Source organism: Taeniopygia guttata, chromosome 24 (assembly GCF_048771995.1).
Source record: "Taeniopygia guttata chromosome 24, bTaeGut7.mat, whole genome shotgun sequence".
Taxonomy (NCBI): domain Eukaryota; kingdom Metazoa; phylum Chordata; class Aves; order Passeriformes; family Estrildidae; genus Taeniopygia; species Taeniopygia guttata.
The window spans coordinates 6789350-6810399 of NC_133049.1; the positions used below are offsets into that span (position 1 = coordinate 6789350).

General features: G+C 63.8%; 3 protein-coding genes across 9 annotated transcripts; all 3 read right to left on the minus strand.

The window, feature by feature from the left end:
- Nucleotides 1–430: 430 nt before the first annotated feature.
- On the minus strand, nt 431–4184 carry TAGLN (transgelin). 2 transcript variants are annotated; one of them, NM_001245252.1, is given in 6 exon segments: nt 431–934; nt 1156–1187; nt 1189–1258; nt 1345–1522; nt 2010–2208; nt 4048–4098. In NM_001245252.1, coding segments are annotated over 4 exon segments (459 nt in total). In that variant the 5' UTR covers nt 2190–2208; nt 4048–4098; the 3' UTR covers nt 431–934; nt 1156.
- Nucleotides 4185–4866: 682 nt separating this feature from the next.
- SIDT2 (SID1 transmembrane family member 2) lies at nt 4867–11828 on the minus strand. 6 transcript variants are annotated; one of them, XM_030290789.4, is made up of 28 exons: nt 11470–11828; nt 11191–11312; nt 10887–11048; nt 10733–10778; nt 10538–10639; nt 10378–10461; nt 10042–10153; nt 9903–9968; nt 9700–9793; nt 9494–9549; nt 9242–9253; nt 9031–9102; nt 8876–8950; nt 8623–8685; nt 8031–8152; nt 7887–7960; nt 7729–7795; nt 7525–7598; nt 7283–7406; nt 7071–7188; nt 6862–6998; nt 6677–6785; nt 6524–6600; nt 6376–6422; nt 6005–6110; nt 5790–5900; nt 5594–5707; nt 5211–5512 (listed from the first exon to the last, which is right to left on the minus strand). In XM_030290789.4, exons 1-28 carry the CDS (start codon nt 11680–11682, stop codon nt 5450–5452), a joined length of 2622 nt encoding a protein of 873 aa, XP_030146649.2. In that variant the 5' UTR covers nt 11683–11828; the 3' UTR covers nt 5211–5449. The 6 variants fall into 6 exon arrangements, 5 of the variants coding, with proteins under 5 accessions (XP_030146652.2, XP_030146653.2, XP_030146649.2 ...); XR_012051865.1 differs by lacking the exon at nt 8623–8685 and having other exon boundaries at nt 4867–5512; nt 6531–6600; XM_030290792.4 differs by lacking the exon at nt 8623–8685 and having other exon boundaries at nt 4867–5512.
- Nucleotides 11829–13394: 1566 nt separating this feature from the next.
- Nucleotides 13395–20564, minus strand: PAFAH1B2 (platelet activating factor acetylhydrolase 1b catalytic subunit 2). The gene is made up of 6 exons (XM_002190196.7): nt 20446–20564; nt 19404–19491; nt 18831–18920; nt 17914–18030; nt 17549–17671; nt 13395–17001 (listed from the first exon to the last, which is right to left on the minus strand). Exons 1-6 carry the CDS (start codon nt 20475–20477, stop codon nt 16723–16725), a joined length of 729 nt encoding a protein of 242 aa, XP_002190232.2. The 5' UTR covers nt 20478–20564; the 3' UTR covers nt 13395–16722.
- Between the last annotated feature and the right edge of the window lie 486 nt (nt 20565–21050).

Genomic DNA, 21050 nt, shown 5'->3' on the forward strand with positions numbered 1-21050 from the left:
GAAAGAATACAGATTTCCACACTAAAAAATAAGATATAAGAAAGACTCCTTGAACCTTAAAACAAACAGAGCAGAGTGACGCAGAAGTTCTTTCTATACTTTCTGACAAAGCTAAGTACAATGTAAGCAGCTGTAAGTGTGCCTTGGGGTACACTTACTGTGCCTTGGGGTAACAGGGGCTGCTCCAGGCAGCGGGAGGCAGGGGCTGGGCCGGAGCACTGCGAGGAGCAAGGACAGCAGTGGCTGTCACAGTTCAGGGGGAGAGGGCAGAGTTTGCCAAGCCGGGCCGGGAATATCCAAGCTCCAGCTTTGGCTTTCCCAGGTTTGGCAGTGGCAGAAGCAGCAGCAGCTCCCTTTTAGGGAGAAGCACTTTGGCTTTCCATCGCCCAGCTGCAACGGGGCAGGCGGGAGCGAACCTCGTCAGGCCACGCTAGATGAATATAACCGTTTAATTTTGACAAAAACCAAGTACAAAACCGAGGCCCATTGGGTTCCCTCTCCTCCCCGTGGCAGGGATCTCTGCGGCGGCGGCGGGGCGGTGCGGGCGGCGGGCGGGCCGGTGGTCCCGGGGCCGGGGTCCCGCCCGGGGGTGCCGGCGGGGGCAGGACCGGCTGGCGAAGGGGGTGCGAGGCCGGGGCAGGGGCTGCCCGGGGGCAGGGGCTGCCCGGGGCACGGCGCTGCGGGCGTGCGCTGGCGGGCGGATGCTCCTCAATAAATACCGAAGGATGGGCGGCGGCGCTGGGCCGGGGAGCGCGGACCGAGGTCCCGGCTGGGGAGGGCTGGCGGCGGTGCCTAGCTGATGATCTGCCGGGGCCGGCCGTAGCTCATCCCCGCCTGTGACGCGCCCTTGTTGGTGCCCATCTGTAGCCCGATGATGTTCTTGCCCTCCTTCAGCTGGCTCTCGGTGAACTCCCGTTTGTGCTCCTGCGCTTTCCTGCGGGGCACAGGGACAGGCCGTGGGGCACCCGCACCCCCGGCTGCCCAGGAGCACCCCCCGATCCCCAGGAATGTCCCAGCCACCCTCCCTCCCCAGCTGGAAGTTGGGCATCCCAATTCCGTGTGCTCCGGGGCGCTTCCAGGCACAGCAAGGAGCCGGCTCAGAGCAGCCGCAGGACAAGGGGGTCCCCACGCCCAGCTCTGCGCTCCCCCACTCACTTCATGAACCAGTTGGGGTCACCGTGGTAGTTCCCGTCGTTCTTGGTCACTGCCAGGCTCCCCAGGGCCATCAGCGTCCTCTGCACCGCTGCCATGTCCTTGGCTGCCCGGGGAGAGAGAGAGGGGCGTGAGGATGGGCACGGCGCCCCAACCCCGGGACCCCCAACCCCGACTGCCCCTCTGCCGCACCTTCAAACAGGTCCACGGTCTGGAATATGTCTGTCTTGACCACCCCGTAGTCCTCAGCCGCCTTCAGGAACTGGGCAATCTGTTCCATCTGCTTGAACACCATGGTGGGCGGCGCGTCGGGGATCTTGACGGGCTTGGAGCCGTCGGGGTAGAGGCTGTTCACCAGCCTGCTGAGCACCTGCCGCAGAGGGGAGCCTGGGCTTGCTGCTCTGCCCTCGGAGCTCCCCGTGCTGCCCTCAAGTAACCCAAGCTGCCCTCGGAGCTCCCCGTGCTGCCCTCGGAACTCTCTGTGCTACCCTCGGAGTTCCCCAAGCTGCCCTCGGAGTTCCCCGTGCTGCCCTCAGTGCTCTCTGTGCTGCCCTCAGAACCCCCCATGCTGCCCTCGGAGCTCCCCAAGCTGCCCTTGGAGTTCCCTGTGATGCCCTCAGGGTTCCCTGTGATGCCCTCAGAACTCCCCAAGCTGCCCTTGGAGCTCTCTGTGCTGCCCTCGGAGCTCTCTGTGCTGCCCTCAGAGTTCCCTGTGATGCCCTCAGAGTTCCCTGTGCTGCCCTCAGAGCCCCCCGTGCTGCCCTCAGAACCCCCCGTGCTGCCCTCGGTGCTCCCTGTGCTGCCCTCAGAGCCCCCCGTGCTGCCCTCGGAGTTCCCCACCGCCGTGCCCCACTTACGATGCCGTTCTTCAGCCAGACCTGGAAGCCCAGGCGGCCCCGCTCGGGGCGTCCCACGGCGGCCCCGCACTGCGCCACGATCCACTCCACCAGCCGCTCCTCCAGCTCGTCATCGTACTTCTTCTCGATCTTGGACTGCACGTCCCTGCTCATGCCATAGGCTGGCCCTTTGTTTGCCATGGCTGCGGCGCTGGGAGACCTGGTGGCACCACAGAGACAGTCAGGCTGGGGAGATGCTGTCCCCTGTCCAGGGACCCCGCAGACACCATCGTGTCATTTCCCTGCCACTCTGCTGCAGTGGGGACGAGCCCTTCCGACTCTTCCCTCACCAGGTAACCGCCCTACAGCTCCATCTGGGTGTGTTTGGAGGAAAATTCACCGCCACGACCTCCAAAATCTGCCCAGACTGACGGCGTGTGTCCTGGCAGAGGTGCCTCATCCCCAGCCCAGACTGTGCGCAGGAGCAGCCCCATCCCTGTCCCTTGCCAGCTCCTGGCTGGCACGGATGTCCCTGGTGTGGCCCATGCCAGGGTGGCAGGGTGACGATGTCGAGGCTGGCTGGCAGGGTGGCCATGGCACAGCAGGGTGCCCGTGGGATGGCCATGGCACAGCAGGGTGCCCGTGGGATGGCCGTGGCACAGCAGGGTGCCCGTGGGATGGCCATGGCACAGCAGGGTGTCCATGGGATGGCCTTGGCACAGCAGGGTGCCCATGGGATGGCTGTGGCACAGCAGGGTGCCCGTGGGATGGCCTTGGCACAGCAGGGTGCCCGTGGGATGGCCTTGGCATGGCAGGGTGCCCGTGGGATGGCCGTGGTCATGGCAGGTCCGGGAGCCGAGGAGGAGCGGGCGAGGCGGGAGCAGCGGGAGCTGTGCCCGTGCCCTTGTAAGGACATGCTGCGGGCAGCGATGGCAGGTAGCTGGCTGCAGGCAGGCCCGAGGGTGCCAGAGAGGATGCCAGGGAAGGTGCCAGCAAGGAGAGGCTCTGGGAGTGGCAGCCAAGCCTTTGGTGGGGCTGGCATCGCTCCTCCCTGCCTGGCTCCTTGCTCGGCATGAAGCCTGCGGGTGCCTCCAGGAGCCGTGTGGATGTCCCTCATCACACCCGGCTTCCAGTGGGCTCATCCTGGCCACTGGGCACCGCAGCTCCTGCAGGCTGGGCTGAGACCTGGCACAGCTCAGTGCAGGAGAGGGCACCGACCCCTCTTGCTGCCAGCGATGCAGGGGTGCCCCACAGCCCCGTGATGTGTGTGCTGATACCCCACGAGCCCTACGGGCAGCCTGTGCCCAGCCCCGAGCAGCGCTGGGAACATCCCGTGATGTGCCCAGCCCATCCCGCTCCGTGCCCTGCCCCGACCTGGCTCTGAGGGGTCGCACACGGCATCCCGGGCCTCATGGCACTGCCAGTCCCTGGACCGCCAGCCCCGTGCCCATCTCCCATCCCGGCAGAAACGGGCAGAAACGGGCGCTGGGGGCTGGAGCTGCCCCTCCATCCTGCCCTGAGCCCCGCACGGCCCCTCCGGCTGAGCGGAGGAACAGGACAGGACCCCGGCAGTGACCCCAGGAGCCCGACCCTCCTCCGGGGAGCCGCATCTCCATCCCGGGGAGTCGCATCCCCATCCCGGGGAGCAGAATCCCCATCCCGGGGAGCCGCATCCCCATCCCGGGGAGCCGTATCCCACCCGGAGGAGCAGAATCCCCATCCCGGGGAGCCGCATTCCCATCCGGAAGAGCAGAATCCCCATCCCGGGGAGGCGCATCCCACCCGGAGGAGCAGAATCCCCATCCCGGGGAGCCGCATCCCCATCCCGGGGAGCCGCATCCCATCCGGAGGAGCAGAATCCCCATCCCGGGGAGCCGCATCCCATCCGGAGGAGCAGAATCCCCATCCCGGGGAGCCGCAGGTCGCAGCCCCGGGAGCGGCTTCGCTGTCCCAGGCACAGGCACAGGGTCCCCATGGCGGGGAGCAGCACCCCCGTGCCGGGGGCCGGCGGTGGCACCCCGGGGACCCTCCCCGCCGCCCCCCCCGCGGCAGGACTCACAAGCGGCTGCGGACGGAGCGAGGGCGATGCTGGGCTGGGCAGCGGCGCTCTGCCCCGCGGGGACCCCGACCTGGCGCTAAAAGGAGGGCGGCGGGACGCTGATGTCAGCGGGGCGCGGAGCCCGGCCCCCCCAAACCCTCCCTCCGGGGCGCCCGGCCCCGCAGCGCTCCGGGACTCCATCCCAGGCACCATATTTGGGGAAAGACTCCGAAAAGCAGCGACGACAGCCCGTGCTGGAGCATTCCCCGCGTGCCTCCGCCCCGGCGGGGCCGGGGCCGGGGCGGAACCGGGCCGGGGGCTGATGGAGTAAATCCTTTTATAGGCAGGCGGCAGCGCCGAGGGCTCCTGCTGACTTCATGGCTGGTTTTCCCGTGCGCTCACCGCCGGAGCCGGGGCAGGGTCCCCCCGCGGGGATGCTGCGGGGGCACGGGTGACACCCACGGTGTCCGCTCGGGGCGGCCGGGCGCGGCTGCGAGGCGGCGGCATCCCACGGGCACCGCGCCTGGGCAGAGCCGGGATTCCCTCTGCCCCGCGGGCACGGTGCAGCGGGTCAGGGCACAGCGGGCACGCAGCAGCTCTGGCACCGCGCTGCCAGCGTCCACGGGGGCCCCAGCCCCCAGAGAACTCTGCTGCCCGCGAAGTGGGACCCCCCTGGGCATCCCTTACCCACCCGTGGGGCTGCCAGTCCCCCCCGTGACCCCCAGGCCATCCCCACCCTCCCCACATGTGCTCTCCAGGGCAGCATTTCCCAGCCCCTGCAGCATCTCCCCTCTCCCCACGTCCCGTGGGGGCAGCCCTGGCAGCAGCAGCAGGCACGGGCAAAGTGCAGACACTTTAATGCGAGTCCCTTCCCAGCAGATCCACGCGTGGGGAGCGCGGCACCTCGGCGGGGGCCCACCGCGGCCACCCCTCCTGGGACGCTGGAGGAGACACGAGTGGGGCCCCTCCAGCAGTGCCACCACCGTGCTGGCCCCACGCACCCCCACCTCCCACCCACTCGACTCAGGCACTGAAGAGAGACCCACACCCACGTGCTCGGGGGGCCACGGGGCTGCTGGCACGGCACGGCCCCAATCCCCCCGCTGTGCCCACGGGCACACGGACACGGAGCAGCAGCAGCAGCAGCACCTTTTCCAGTGTCACTTGCCACAGAGGACGGATGCTCTGGTGGCCCCCCAGCCCCATTTTTGGCTGTGACGGGCCCAGGGACGGGCACGAAGTGCCTGGAGGGACCCGGCTGACAGGGAGGAGGCAAACCAGGACCCCAGGGCTGTGTGGGGAGGGGGACAGAGTGGCTGGCAGGACCTGCAGCGCAGACATCCCTCCCCAGGGGTGGGTGCCCCTCCCGGGGCTGCAGCCGGGCGTTTGGCACAGTCCCAGGGCAGCGGGTGGCTGCAGGCTCCTAGAAGACGTAGATCTTGTCCCGCTGGACACAGTCCAGGTCATCGTCCAGCGTCAGCAGCACCTGTGGAGCGAGGGGAGTGAGGGCAGCAGGGCACAGGTGACCTGGGGACAGCGGCGCCGTGCCGGGGGAACCGGCACCTACCAGGAAGGAGCCGAACATGGCGATGGAGGAGAGGAAATGCCAGATGTCGTGGTCGTCAAAGAAGTCGAGCAGGATGCAGTCACGGTTGTGCTCCCGGGATTCGGCTGGTGTTTTCTGCCGGGCACAGGGCCAGCGTCACTGTGGCTGCCCACGGCCACCCTGCCCACCCCGCTGCCTGCGCCTCCCTCCCGCTCACCTGCCAGGTGCTCAGCCCCTGGAAGAAGAAGAAGAGGGCGAAGCCCCAGACCACGGAGGTGCTGATGATGCAGAGCAGGGGGATGAGCTTGATGCGCTCGCCACTGCGGAGCTGCGGGAGAGGCCGGGGTCACGGCGTGGGCAGGAGCTGCAGCAGTGCCCACCCCTGTCCTGCCCTGCCCGCTGCGCCCGCGGGGCCGAGGGCTCAACTCCCACCTTCATGATAATGTAGAAGGCGAAGTAGAGGAGGAGGTTGCAGATGCCGATGGCCAGCAGGTAAGAAGCAAAATCATTGGGGCGGACAATGAGGCCGTAGGCAGCGCTGGGGAGGCAGGGACAGGCAGTGGGGTCAGCCTGGGGGTCCCCCTGCCATGCCCACTGTCCCCAAAGGATGTCTGCAGCCCCCGGGAGATCAGGCAGCACGTGGGGACACCAGGGTGCTACAGCTGCAGGGAGACCCGTCATGCTGGGCTCACGGCTGCCACGAGCTGCCAGTCCTCAGCCCAGCGCCAGGAGAGGGGCGGGGGTGGCAGCAGGGATGGGGAGAAGCAGGGTGGGATCTGGCATGTGCCCAGCTCGGCACTCACAGTGACCAGTTGATGATGTTCCCCATGACCAGGAGCACCATGCGGTCCTGCAAAAGAGGAGGGGGCTGTGAAGGGCCAGGGGAAGCTGCTCTGGGGGGCTGCCAGGAAGGGTCTCCGCAGAGCCGGGGGTCCCGGTGCCAGCACTCACCACGTACATGGGCCCGCTGCACTGCCGCACGCAGTCCGTGTACAGCACGTGCAGGATCCTGCGCAGGATGCCCGAGTCTGTGGGGACAGGGGAGTGACACCGGGGGGCCACCACATCGTCCCCTCCCGCCTCGCTGACGGTGCCCCCCCTCACCCAGCTTCCAGCGCCCCATGTAGTACAGCTGGGTGCTCAGCAGCAGCGTGGCCACGATGTGGATGACGGAGAAGACGATCCAGAAGGCCGTGTTCCCCTTCCCAAAGACCTGCAGGGCGAGCGGGGGGTGGGCAGTGAGCCTGGGGGGCAACCAGCCCCGCTCCCTCCGTGCCCACCACACTCACCACGCCCACCACGGAGAAGAAGATGACGAGGGCCAGGCAGGCGTAGGCGCTGTAGGCGCTGGCGTTGATGTCCGGGTGGCGCTTCTGGTAGAGCTTCAGCATGCAGAGCCCCGCGATCATGTACATGAAGGAGGTGTCTGGGGGGGCACGGTGGTCAGAGGGGCGTGGGGGGCCCCGGTGTGGGTGGGCAGGACCGGGGGGGCACTCACCGAACTGGAAGTTGGTGTAGTTGGGGCAGACGTGGTAGCAGGCGCTGAGCAGCCCCTCCATCATGAGGGCGGTGCCCATGGCGTAGAAGAGCCCGAAGTGCTTGGGGATGCCACACTCCTGCGGGGCAGAGGGGAGGGAAGGAGGGGAAGGGGGGGTCCCGGGAGCTGAGCCCCAGCAGGCAGCCGGAGCCCCCGGCAGCCCCGTCCCTCACCAGGGCGCGGGTGTCGTTGCGCAGCAGCGCGCGGTTGTAGTTGATCTCGCGCTGCAGGATGATCAGCAGGAAGAGCAGGCCCAGCAGCACGTAGCCCAGGTTGCTCAGGATGTTGTTGAAGGCGCTGCGAGGGGCCAGTCCCGGTGTGGGTGCTGGGAACCCCCTCCCTCCCTGGGGTCCTGCTGCAGCCCAGCCCTGGGCACAGGGGACCCCCAGCCACCCTCCACCGCCCCCCAGCCCACCTGAGGTTCCCCAGAGGGTGGGCGCACAAGAAGTTGTAGTAGCAGATGTCCTGGTTGCCAGTGACATTCACCACCTGTGGGCAGGGCAGGGTGAGGGACACAGGGGGCTCCCAGGGGTGTCCCCAGCATGCTGGGGGGCACGGTTTGGGAGTGCAGCCCCCGGGGCTCCCAGGAGCCCCTGGCTGCTGCGCTGGCCACACTCACAGTCTGGTAGGTGATGACGAGCTGGATGACGGGGAGGGCGTAGAAGACAGCGATGGTGGCGATGTTCCTGGGAGAGGGTGGGGCCGTCAGGGGGTCCCTGCAGTGCACCCCGGGCTGGGACACTGCCGGGTGCCCCCTCCCCATTGCCTCCCACTCACCAGAAATAAATCTGGTACTTCTTCCGCAGCACCCGCTTGTCCTTGCGCGCCAGGTCGGCCACGCACAGGTATTGCTGGAAGGAGAGGGGGGTCAGGGGCCTGCCTGGCCAGCGGGGACGCGCTGGGGGCTGGGGGGACACGCACCTTGGTGCGGATGACATTCTTGTCATAGTCGATGTCAGCCAGCGTGTCGTAGTCGTCCTCCTCCACAGAGCTGAGCGAGTCCAGGCGCGGCCGGCCGGCCACGTTCTCCAGGGACCGCTCCCCTGCGGCCGAGCCGGGGCCGTCAGCAGCGCCCAGAGCCTCGGTGCCCACCCAAAAACCCCAATCAGCCCCAATTAACCACTGGGCTGCCTCCCTGCCAGCTCACATGGGGACAGGTTTCAGCTCCCTACAGCCCTGGGGACAAGTGGTGGCCGTGCCCAGGTGGGGAAGCACTGCTCATGTCCAGGTGGGCAAGCACTGCCCCGTGCCCAGGTGGGCAAGCACTGCCCGTGCCCAGGTGGGCAAGCACTGCCCATGCCCAGGTGGGCAAGCACTGCCCTGTGCCCGTTCCCTGGGGCTCTGCCACGCTGGGGAACACCGAGGGCCAGGCGGACAATGTCCTGCTCTGCAGCCCCTCTGGTGCTGCCCTTGCTCTGAGGGAGGGGAGCAGGGGTTCTGTGCCCTGGGCACAGCCTGGGGCTGGGCAGATTTCGCCCTGATTGGCCCGACCCTGCCCGGTACCAGCATCTACCCATGGGAATGCTCAGTGGCCTCGTCGGGGCGGAGGGCGTGCGCCGCTTGAACTGCTCCTGCCCTTCAAAGGAAAGCCAGAGTTACCGCAGCAGAGCTCCCTGAGGCGTGTCCCAGATGGAAACCCTGCTGGGGGCTGCGTGGAGGGGCCGGCAGCCCCAGGACCCTTCCCGGAGACGGAGGGGACAGAGCCAGATGCCAGCGGGCACGAGGCTCCGCAGGGCTGCAGCCACGCCAGCGGCCCCATGACTCACCCACGTAACTGTAGGAGACTTCTGCTGAGCCCAGGCTGTCTGTGACGCCCTCGGTGCTGCTGGAGGAGCCGTTCCCTGCAAGGACAAGGACAGGCAGAGGGTTGGCACGGCCCACAGGCAGGGGTGAGGGATGGGGCACAGCACGTGGCACTCACCGAAGGAGCCGTAACCGTAGCTGTCGTAGGGGCCGTGGTTCAGGAAGGAGTCGGGGATGCTACGGGAGTGACCTGCAGGACAGGAGGGTCCCTGTCACCCTCTGTGGCACCCCTGTCCCAGGGCTGCACGGCCACTGGGCACAAAGCAGCTCCCACCACCCCTGCCCTGGCACGGAGTGAGCTTGGAGCCAAGGACAGCGCTGGCACCTACCCAGGAGCGATGCTGGGAGTCCCCGGAAAGCCAGGAGAAGAAAGAGATAGACCTGGTGAGATGCAAAGCCCCAGCACAGCCCTGCCAGCCCCACAGCAGGGACCTCTCTGTGCCCCTGACACTGGGATTTGCCCCAGGGACTCAGCAGGATACTCCTGCAGAGGCAGAGGCTTTGCCACAGGCTGGAGAGGGCAGAACAAGGAGGAACCCCGAGGCAGACCCGTCCGTGCTGCTGCTGCCTGCCCTCCTCACCTGTGTCCAGGCTGGGCGAATCCATGGCTGCCAGGAGCCCCTTCCTCTTGTGCTGCCTGCCGAGGGAAGCGGCTGTCAGCCCGTTTGTGCCACTGCTGGGCGAGGGGACACAGCCCCAGGGCCCCAGCAGGACTGTGCCCACCAGAGGGGCACAGCACCAGGGCCCCCAGCAGGACTGTGCCCACCAGAGGGGCAGCAACACTCACCGGCAGCCCTCCCAGCAGGCGAGGAGCAGCGTGAGGATGTAGAAGGAGAGGAAGATGCCGAGGCAGAAGAGAACGCTGCGCACGTAGGCCTCGGCTGTGCAGGGCCAGGACAGGCTCTCAGCGGGGGTGGCACCTCAGGGACCCTGCCATGGGTCCCCAGAGAGCCCAGCGCCCCCAGCACCCCCAGCCCCTCCCAGACTCACAGGTTATGGCAGGTGACACCATCACCTCCAGCGTCTTCTGCCGGTTGTGCTGATCCACGGGTTCATCTAAAGAAGGCAGGGACAGGGCTCAGCTCTCTGCCCTGTGCCCACCCTGTCCCCACACAGCCCCGCTGCAAACCTGGAGAGGCATTCTTGGAGAGGGGGTAGTAGGGCAGAGCCCCCCCGCACGCCTCGTCCTCCGTCTTCACCACCACCACCACATAGAAGCTATGGCTGGGGAAATCCTTCTTCTGCAGCAAGAGAAAAGGGTCAGCAGAGCCCAGCAGGGGTGTCCCATGCCAGAGGTTATCCCTGGGACACCTCTGTGGGCTCTGGCAGCACCAGGCAGGGACTGGGCAAATCTCAGCCCCGTGGCACAGCCCAGCCCCGTGGCACAGCCCCATGACACAACCCCATGGCACAGCCCCGTGGCACAGCCCCGTGGCACAGCCCCATGGCACAGCCCTGTGCCCACCTGCACCGTGATGGCCGCCTTCTTCGTCATGGTCTGGTACATCCCGATGAAGGCCACGTTGTTGTCCAGGTCGTAGACGGGGCACTGCGGGGGCAGAGGGGCCGTCAGCCCCCCGGGCACCACGGGCCCCCCAGCCAGGAGACCCACTGCCCACACCTACCAGGATGTCCTGGATGGAGATGACGGAGCAGGGGAAGGCCATGGCTGAGGTCACCTTCACGATCACCGAGTCCACCTCCTCGGGGAACTCGTACTTGAAGTACTGTGGGGAGAAAGGGCCCGTTGCTGCCACGGTGGCTGCGCTCCCCTCCTGGGTGCAGCCCCCTCCCGTGCCACGCGTGCCAGCTGCCCTCACCTGCGGCTGGGCGGCCGTGGCATTGAAGCTGAACCTTTCGTTGGTCCTGCAGAGAGCACGGGAAAGCTGACGGGTGGCAAGGGGGGTCCGCAGCCCCCGCAGCCCCCACAGGCAGCAGGCAGGGAAGGGGACAAGGGCGCGGGGCTCCCCTCACCGCAGCACAAAGTTCTCCACGCGGGTGACCCGCAGCTGGTAGGAAGTGTTGAGGGAGAGCGTGGAGACATCCACGTAGAAGTGCTGGGTCTCCACCTCGGCCTTGGTCTGCGGCTGGCAGAGCGTGCGGCTCACCTCCTGGTACGCGTATTTCCTCTGGTACCTGGGCAGGGAGAGCCCTGTGTGCCCACAGCCCCTCCCAGGGACCCCTGCACGGGGCATCCCTGCGTGGGGAGTCCCTGCGTGGGGAGTCCCTGGTGGGGAACTCCTGCGTGGGGAATCCCTGCCCAGCCCCTGGTACTCACAGGCCCCGGAGGATGAGCGGCACCTGGAAGGAGACCACCGCCTCCTTCTGCCTCACCACGAAGAGGACGGGCTGGTCCTTCTGGTCCGAGAGGACATTGACCGACACCCGCACGCCCTCGGTCTGCAGGGACAGGGCAGGTGAGTGCGGGCCGGGCAGGAACCGAGGGCTGGACTTTGCTCGGCCGCCGTGGCAGACGCGGCCGTGCCCTGCGCACCCCAAACCCCCGTGGGCACGGTCACCCGGGGGGGACGCGGCGCTGGCGACCACCCCGGCTCACCCGGTTCCTGCGGACGCTGTGGTTGAAGGCGTAGATGTTGAGCAGGTTGGCGTGCACCCAGTCGCTGTAGGTGGTGTTGAACTGCGCTTCCCTCTCCTGCACCTGGCGGTCCCCGCGGGGCTGGGGCTGGGGCTGGGGCCGGACGGGCGGCGGGGGCAGCAGCGCCCCGGCCAGCAGCGCCCAGGCCAGCACGGCCGCCGCGGGGCCCGACATCCCGCCAGCATCCCCGGCCAAGGTCCGCGGGGCGGGACGCACGGGAGGCACGGACGGACGGGACGGGACGGACGGGGCGCTCAGCCGGGGCGAGCCCGGGCGCGCTGCCCCATGGCCGGGCCGAGCGGAGCCGGGGCTGTGCCGGGGCGCGGAGCCGCTGCCGGGGCCGATCCCGGGGCCGGTCCCGTCTCCCCTTCCCGTTCCGCACCGCGGTAAACACGGACCGGCGGTGACGTCAGCCCCGCGCACGCCGAGCGCCCGGCCGGGGAAGTGACGCGGCGGCGGGGCGGGGGGACCGGGACGGGACCGGGGGGACCGGGACGGGACCGGGACGGGACCGGGACGGGACCGGGACGGGACCGGGGGGACCGGGACGAGACGGGGGGACCGGGCTGGACCAGGGGGGACCGGGCTGAACCAGGGGGACCGGGACGAGACCGGGGCACCGGCCCGAGCCCGGGGGACCGGGACGAGACCGGGGGGACCGGGCTGAACCAGGGGGACCGGCCCGAACCCGAGAGACCAGCCCGAAACCGGGAGACCGGGACGAGACCGGGGCACCGGCCCGAACCAGGGGCACTGGCCCGAGCCCGGGGGGACCGGCCCGAACCAGGGGGACCGGGACGAGACCGGGGCACCGGCCCGAGCCCGGGGGGACCGGGCTGAACCAGGGGGACCGGAACGGGACCAGGGAACCGGCCCAAACCAGGGGCACTGGCCCGAACCCGGGGGGACCGGCCCGAGCCCGAGGGACCGGCCCGAGCCCGAGGGACCGGCCCGAGCCCGTAGAACCGAGCCCCCCACCCCGCAGGACCGAGCCCCCCACCCCGGGGCACCGAGCCCACGGCCCGCGGGGGAAGCCCGGCTCCGTAGGGAGGCACGCAGGGGATGCTCTGCCTTATAGGGCAGGCTCTGTCCCATAAGAAACCCTGCTCCATATGGGAACACATACGGGAAGCCCTGTGGTATAGGAGAGCCCCATGGCCATATAGGGTCCCGGTTCCAAGGGGGTGCCCCTGGTCCGTGTGGGATCCTCTGGAACCCCATAGAAAAAGCCCTGGTCTGCAGGGCAGATCCTGCCCCACATAGAACACTGTAGGGGAGCCTTGTCCTCTACAGCACCCCATAAGGGAGCCCCTGCTCCACAGGAGACCCCATATGGAGTCCCTGACCCAACAGGGAAGCCCAGGTGCCATGCAGCACTCCAGACACCCACCCAAACCCCTTCCCGGCCTCCCTGCCCCTAAAGTCCGTGAGAACATGGAAGAGTCCTGTCAGGGAAGGAGTGGGTCTGCCCCATCCCTTTCTCTTGCTGCTCTCTGGATTCCTCCCGGGCTTCTTGCAGCCTCTCCCATTTGGTGCACCCTTCACCACCGGAGATGGAGTAATTCAAAGTACCTTGGGAGTTTTCCCATGCTTGGGATAGCAGGAGTGATGCCACACTACATTTTTGGTGTGTCTCCCAGAACACCCCCCCGATTCTGGCTGTTGCTGAGCCTCCCACTTCCTGGCCTCTCTCCAACAGCTCTGCGACCTTTGTATCACATTTTTTTTGCCTGCAGTTGGGGGTTTTGATTTAAAATCCCCCTCTGAAGGGGCTCAGCCCCGTGTCACCTCACTCAGAGCCATTTCTGGGCTGGCTCTGACATGCAGGACCACTGCCACCGGCTTCCTGCTCTGCTTCGGGGGACAAACGCCACGAGACAAGGCACTGCTGCTATTGTGCACTTTATTTCTCCGGGCCCTCCTGTCCCTGAGGATCCCACAGTTTGGGCACTCTGCCCATGGTTTCCAGGTGCAGGTGGTGGTGCTGGCGGCAGATGGGACGACCTCAGGGACAGACATGCGGGAAGAGAAGCAGAATTCCGGCCGACTCCTCGGCCCTGATAGAGCCCGAGCCGCCTCTTGCAGGATGGCTGTGAGCGGGATTGCGTGGGGATGTCATTCCCTGTTTGTTCCAGGGCCATCTGAGATAAATCACTCGGGAATCCAACACAAGCCGATGTCCTGTCGAGGGCCAAAATAAACCAGTCCCCTTCACCTGCAGCTCACAGGTTTGGGTGCAGCACCGAGATCTGCACGGGGAAAGGAGGGAAAACAGACAAAACCAGCCCCAAATGGAGTGGGGGAAAGCAGGAATTAAATGAGGGGCAAGGATGTGGCTGAGCACAACTCCCAGAGCCAGGGAGGACCCGCAGCGGGAGGTTTGGCAGCACCTGCCCGGCCCCATGGAGACCTCCAGGAGTGACCGAGACAGGGCAGAGACGGCTGGGCACACACACACACACACAGGCTGCGACACGGTGGGTGAAACATTGACATTTATATCGAAATATGCACTAACAGTGACTTCTACCAGCCGATGCATTTTTGCCAAAGCAGAATCACAATGGTTGTGCCCCAGGGAAGGCTCGGGGCAGCGGGTGGGCAGCGAGGGGAGGTATGGGGGCCTCCCGCTCCTGCCTCACCCTCCCCCAGCACCTCACAAGACTCTGTCATTTCACATCTTTTGTTTGTTTTCCTCTCTGCTGCATAAACACAAAACTGGACACGCTCACTCAGAGGAGGCCACAATTCCAGCCCAGCCCTGTCCCGAGGGACAGCCAGAGCTGGAACCGAAGTTTTCTCACAGGAGGCACTCGGATTTCAGCACTGGGCAGGCAGGAGGCAGAGCCCCTCTTGCCCAGGTGAGCAGGGCAGTTTCCTGCCAGGCAGCAACACGCAGAGCCGAGAGCACTGAACCAGCACAGAGCATGGCACCTCAGCAAGCCGAGCCTAAACAGAGCCAGCAGAGCCTCCCTGGTGAGGCCAGAGCCTGCCAAATTCCCCGGGGCACTGGGCACCCTGCCCACGGGGCTGGCTCACAGCGAGCACAGGGTGCCCAGCGAAGCCAGAGCTTTACTGCAGAGTACATTCCTGGTTAGCATCTCTTCAGCCAAACGCAGCAGCAGCAGCAGCAGGGAGGGAAGGGAGCAGGGATGCAGAGATTAAACTAGCACACGGCCTTTTCTCACAAGCCTGGAGATGGAAAACTCTCAGGGCACAGGAACGGGTTTTATCCCGGCTCCCTAGTGGGGTGGGGATGGGACGAGCCCCTCCCCAGGAATTCTCCACTGCACTGTACTTTTAACATTTGATTTTCCACTTGCCCTTCCCCAGTATTTCCAGCCATGGGAAGCTTAGGGAAGCATGAGCAGTGTTCTCTCAAAGCTTGCCCTGCAAGGCCGTGGAGCTCCAGGGAGCAGCACCCCTGGTCTGGATCATGGGGTAGGACGTGATCCCTCCTCTCCCATGGCACTCTGCAGCTACCTGTGTCTGATCCTGGCCAGGGGAATGCTTCACCTTTCCTTCATCTGTGTGTAGATCACATATACTGGAAACAAAACACACACTATGCATGCAATCCAGGCAGGAATCCTGCTATGATCAAACCTACAGGAGCAGGGGGATGAGGTGGGACGTTAGGGGATTCCTCAACGCTAGGTCAGAGTTACACACCAGCCCCTTGGCTACAGCAAAGGGCAGACAGACTATGTACAGTACCTATGGGCTTCAGCAAAGCCGCCTGACACCTGAACACCCTCCTTGAGCACGGAGTGAAGCTCTCTGTTCCTCCCAGCTTTACCTGCCTGCAATCCCACGGGAAGCACAAACCCAGCGCGGCACCACTGAGTTCCAGCTCCGGCAGGTAAGGCAGGGAGGAACAGATTTGGTTTAAAATAGGTTATTTGCAAGTTATCAATTCATCCAGGGCTCTGCCTCTCGGCTCCAAACCATTTCTTTCTGGAAGAGAAGCTCTCAGTTTGAAATGAAAAGTTGTTTCGCTACAACCAGCCCTCTGCACTACAAACCAAACCAAAACCCCACTGAGCCACAGCCCTTTAGGGCACCTGCCCCTCTGGCTCCCTTGCTAGAGGTGAGCAGCAGTGTCCGGGGCAGGAGAAGCTACGCCTTAACTCCACTTTTTACTCTAAGAGGCTGTAGTTGCTCAAATAAAATGTTTATACAAGTAAACCAGCAGTGATAAGGAAATATACACCTTGGGATCTGTAAAGCTTCAGAGTGATTTAGGCCTTGTAGCCAGGGGCTCTTCATGTGGGTTTGCTTTAGAAAAAAAAAGGATGTAACAGTCATGCTTAATAAAAAAAATAGGAAAAAAAAAAACCTGCAAAAAGCCCGGGCACCTCAGAGGGAATGTCTGTCAGTTCCAGAGGAGTGAGGAAATAACTGCCAATCACTGGATCATTAAAATCCTACACTGAGCAACTGCTAAAAGCCAGCAAGATCACGGGCAGCAGGAGCAGGAGCCAGCAGCAGCATCCAAGTGGGAGCGCTCCCAGGAGAGCTGCGTGGGAGGAAGGGAAGGTGCCCCTGCTAGCAGGACTGGGGAAACGAGCACGAGACAAGCACTGGGGAGTGTTACACGAGTTCAGGTAACTGCTTCTTTAAATTTCTGAATTCCAGTTTAAAGCTGCTTCAGAAAGGAGTGAGAAAGCAACACGTGTCATTTAACCCCCCCTCAGTAAAACAAACAACAAACAAACAAACAAAAAAAAAACCCAAACAAAAAAACCCAAAACCGCCTGAAAGGTGGAACCGAGTTTGGAAAAATGCATCTGTTCTGGCTTTTGCAAGTGGAATGTGATTCTTGTTGCCAGGCAAATACACAGAGCACGATGGCTGCAGCCAGGAACGGTGAGCCAGGGGTGGGCTGTCAGACAGGCTACGAGGGGGCAAGGACAACCACAGGGCAACAAGACATGGGGGGCACAGAGTGACAGTCCTGTTCTCGTTTTAAATGAGGAATGGTTTAAAAGTAAAACTCTTCTCCAGCTAATTTCCTCCTGCAATAAAACCAACCCAGCCGGCCCTCGTATGTACAAGACCAGTTAAAGATGAGCCTTCCCCCTCAAAACACTAGGTACGGACATCCGGTAACATTCTACAATGGAAAGTGCTTTAAGAAAGAAGGATTCTGTAGTGCCAGTGACAGAACTGATCTGATGGGCTGGATGATGCTCTCCACGCTGACAGCAGGACTCAGGCCAGGGCAGCTCGTTTCTCCTCGGGGGTCTCCTCCAGCAGCTGCATGATCAGTTCGTGGAGGGGCTTGCAGACCTTGGCGTAGCCCCCGCCCGTCAGGTGCAGGAAGTCGAACATGTCGTGGTAGGAGATGGTGCCATCCGAGTGCACGAAGCCCACGTCCACGTCCAGCAGCTGCACGTTGGGCAGTTTGGGGAGCGAGGCTTTCAGCAGGTGGTTCACCTTGGCGTTCTTCTGCCGCAGCGGGTTTGGCTTCTCTCCACGAGGTAGCAGGCCCTGGCACGACAGGAGGCAGAAAAGAGCTTTGTGTGACTCTGATGCAATCAGGAGCCCTGCTTTCCCTTCCAATTCGGGCTGTCTGTCAAGATTTAGGATGTCTGTGACAAGGGGAACTCATCCCTCGAATCAGAATTTGTCCATTCGGGCCTAATGTGAAACGCAAGTGAAGGAGCCAGATGAGCCACAAGCACTGATCTTTCTTTTATTTTTTAAATGTATCAGCTTGTGCTCTTTCCATACACTTTCAGCTCCTCAGCAAGACAGGCAGCAGCTTCCTTAGGACAAGGAAGCCAACTAGGATTCCCAAAGCCAGCTGGCATCTGGGCACCTATTTTCCCCGCACAGGACTTCCTCAGCAACATTAATAAGTGGGGTATTACTCGGAATCAGTCCACCCAGCTCTGGAAGGGCCAAAGGAGGGCTCCTGCAAAGCCAAGCCAGCAAGGGGAAGCACAGAGCAGCGGACAGATGAGGATATTGCCCTCCCAGCACTGCCCAGTGACTCCCAGTAAGGCAGAGGAGAGCCCAGGGAGCAGGGACGTACCAGCACAATCACTTTGGCCTGTGGCTGCTGGGTGTTTATCAGGCGCACGATGGCCTCGATTCCCCCTGCGACTTCTTCTGCTGTGTTTTCATGGTTATTTGTTCCAACCCAAACAACAATGACCTGCAAGGAGAGGAAAATGTTTGCAGCTTTTCCAGAGCAAGTGGTGACAGGGCTGATGACCCTGAAATCCCTGCATAAACATCATCTGCGGCCAGGGAGCTGCTGGGAGAGTCAGGCTCAAGAGTTCAGCCCTGGGGCTGGCACTGCCCACTGCCCTCAGGACATGCACTTGTGCCAGGCCTGCAGCTGCAGGTGACCTTCACTGCTCACCTGGATACCCTCACTAACCCTGCAGCTCCTACCTTGGGTTTAATGTTCTCCAGTTCACCGTTCTTCAGTCTCCATAGAACGTGTCCCGTGGTGTCTCCACCAATCCCAAAATTCAGTGCATGGAGCGGTGAGAAGAGCTCTCGCCAGATCTGCAGGCAGAAACCAACGTGCAGCTTCAGAGCAGCATCCTGCCTGTGAGGCAGAGACACCACACGGTGTCCTCGGGGCCACTGAGGGCAGCCACGAGCCCTGCTCTGAAAACTCCCTCCACAAAGGGCACTTAGACAAGGAACGAGGTTTGATTTGGGGTCAGAAGAGATGGAGCAGCTGAGGTTCGAGCTCTCAGACGTGGCACAAAGGAAGGAAAGATCTCTGGAGCAGTGATTTGCTGAACTCATCAGAGCCCCAGAGCGCTGATCTATTGCACACCACGGTGTCCCTAAGCACAGGGCCTTTGAAGAAGGAGTCTATGACCTGATTAAATCCTTCTCATCCCCAGGTAACAAAACTAGAACAAAGGGAAGCAGCTCTTGCAGAACAAAGCTGCTCAGCTGCCACCACGGCAGAAGAGAACTCTTCTTTCCCTCAATAATTTTAGGGAAGAACCAGTGGACCAATGACTTGGGCACCCTGAATTCTACAGGCTAAGTGTGCTCTGGCACAGGTACAGCCACAGGGAACTCAACGGCCCTCAGGAGGCTGGAATCTGAGAGCTGAGGGGCTGTGCCAAAATGCAGTCAGCGTGGCCTCAGGGAGGGAGGCAGGGGCAGCCAGTGAAGCAGGGTCCAGGCCCTGGGGAGCTCAGGAAGCAGGGCAGAAGGGTTCAGGGGACAGCCGTGAAAACGGGAACAGTGGAAGTCACTAGCGTTACACATCAGCCACTGGGTTAGAGAGAGATGCTCCAATTGCTCCAGTCCACCCCTCCCTCCCTCCCTGCCTTCACCCCTACCTCGTACTGCTGCAGCAACTGCACCATGGAGTCCCCCACGAAGAGCACGTCGGGCTCCTTGTCCTTGCAGTCCAGGACAAACCGATTGTGCTGCCAAAGAGAGCGACAAGGTGAGCTCCAGGTGAGAGCTGCTCCTGGGCAGCCATCCCTGCTGCAGGACAGGGACAGCTGCCCAGCCAGCTTCCCCTGCTGCGCTGCTGGACACTGCTCCCAACCCCACAGCCCCGTCAGGATCCTGGGTGGGGTGAAACTTGGCGTGATTTCGTTTATGGCCACTGCTCCTGGTCCTGTCACTGAGCATCACTGAGCTGAGTCAGGCCCCATCTTCGGGAGATCTGGTGTGGATCGATGGGATCCCCTCTCAGTCTTCTCAGGACTAACCCAGCTCAGCTGAGCAGTCACTCCTCATCAGAAAGAGGTTCCAAACTTCTCTTCCTTTGCCCCATCGTGGCGGGACACACAGGTGTGACAGCTGCCAGCTCCAGGCTCTTGTGACCTCAGGGTCCCAAACATGGCCTGGGCAGCACTGGCCCAACATCCCCCCAGGAACGAGGTTCCACCTGCCAGCCTTACCTGTGACATCCACCTGTCATCTCCCTGAACGTCCTCGGCGGCGTGTGGCACTGCTGCCGGGTTGGAGTTCCCCATGCCCATTCTGTTCCTGCGGAAAGAACAGCTCACAGCCACTGCTGCAGCAGCTCCCACGCAGCAGGGCTGGGACAGGGCTGCTGGAATCCGCTGCCCCGCAGCTCCTGCCCGCTCCTGTGCGTGCTGGCAGCTGCCTGAGAACAGCACGGATGCTGCTCCACGCCAGAGTGACTCTGCAGCAGACATTCCCCCAGAGCCAGGCCCCGACACAGAGAACAAAGCTCAGCTCCGAGGATGCTCTGCAGCCCCACACCTGAGCCAGGAGGGTTTAACAGCTCAGCAACAAGGGCTGAGACCGCCGGGATAAGTCCCTATTAGCGGCCAGAGATCCAGCTTACAGCTGCTGAGCTGCACAGCCCAGGTGGATAATCTGCCTTTGGGAGCAGCACAGCGTGGTGGGCTTGATCCCGAGATCCCAGAACTGTTACAGATCAGGAGGGATCTCTGGAGATCATCCAGCCCTGCCAAGGCGGGGTCACCTGGAGCAGGTGACACAGGAATGCATCCAGGTGCGTTTGGAACGTCCAGAGAGGGATATCCCCGATGTCCCTGGGCAGCTGCTCCATGCTCTGCCACCCCCCATGGGAAGAAGTTCCTCCCCACATTGCGGCGGAATCTGTATTTCAGTTTATGGCCACTGCTGGTTGTCCTGTTGCTGGGCAGCATTGAGAGGGTCTGGAACCATCCCCTGAGGCTCCCTGGAGATACCCGCACGGATCGACGGCATCCCTTTCTCCGTACCGACCCGGCCCGGCTCCCCGCTCTCCCCACCGCGGGAGCCCTCCATCATCCTTGCACATCCCGAGGGATCGACCGCGGGAAGAGCAGCGGGACGATGCTCCCGCGCCCGTCCGCGGCGGGCAGGGCTGGGCAGGGCTGGGCTGGGCTGGGCAGGGCGGGTCCCCTCCCCGGCCCCCTCCCGGCCCCGCTCCCGGGGCTGCCGGGCCCGCGGCGGCCCCGCACTCACGGCGGCTGCGGCTCCTTCCCCCGCGACTCCATGGCGGGCGCGTCCCGTCCGCTCGGCCCCGCGCCTGCGCCGCTTCCGCTTCCGCCGCTTCCGCCGCTCCCGCCGCTTCCGCCGCCCCGCCGCCATGACGTCACGCCGCCGCTCGCGTGACGTCACGCTGCACCGAGGGGAAGCGCCGCCCACGTGGGGAGTGATGGAGCCGCTCCCCGATGGAGGGATGTCACCAGGAATCCTCTCCCTGTTTGCACCCTAAAACCACGGCACCGTGACGACATTCTACCGCTCCTGACGTCATCCTCGTGTGTGTGTGTGGGGTCCCTAATGTCACAAGAACAAGTTTGCAATTACTCGTGGGTTTTGCCCCAAAACTGAAGCAGCTCCCTGGCCCCGGGGGTGCACCAGGCGGGGCGGTCTGACCATGACGTCAGACTCACCCTCCACATCTCACTGGTTTCTCCCCAAAACCGCAGCACCAAGCGCCCCTCTCCGTGACGTCACTGTGATGTCATTCTCCCCCCGAGGCGAGGCGTGTATGCGAGAGGGGGGGTGTGTGGAATGTCCCTGACGGCGTGACGTCACAAGTTACCCAATTCCCGCGGGTTTCT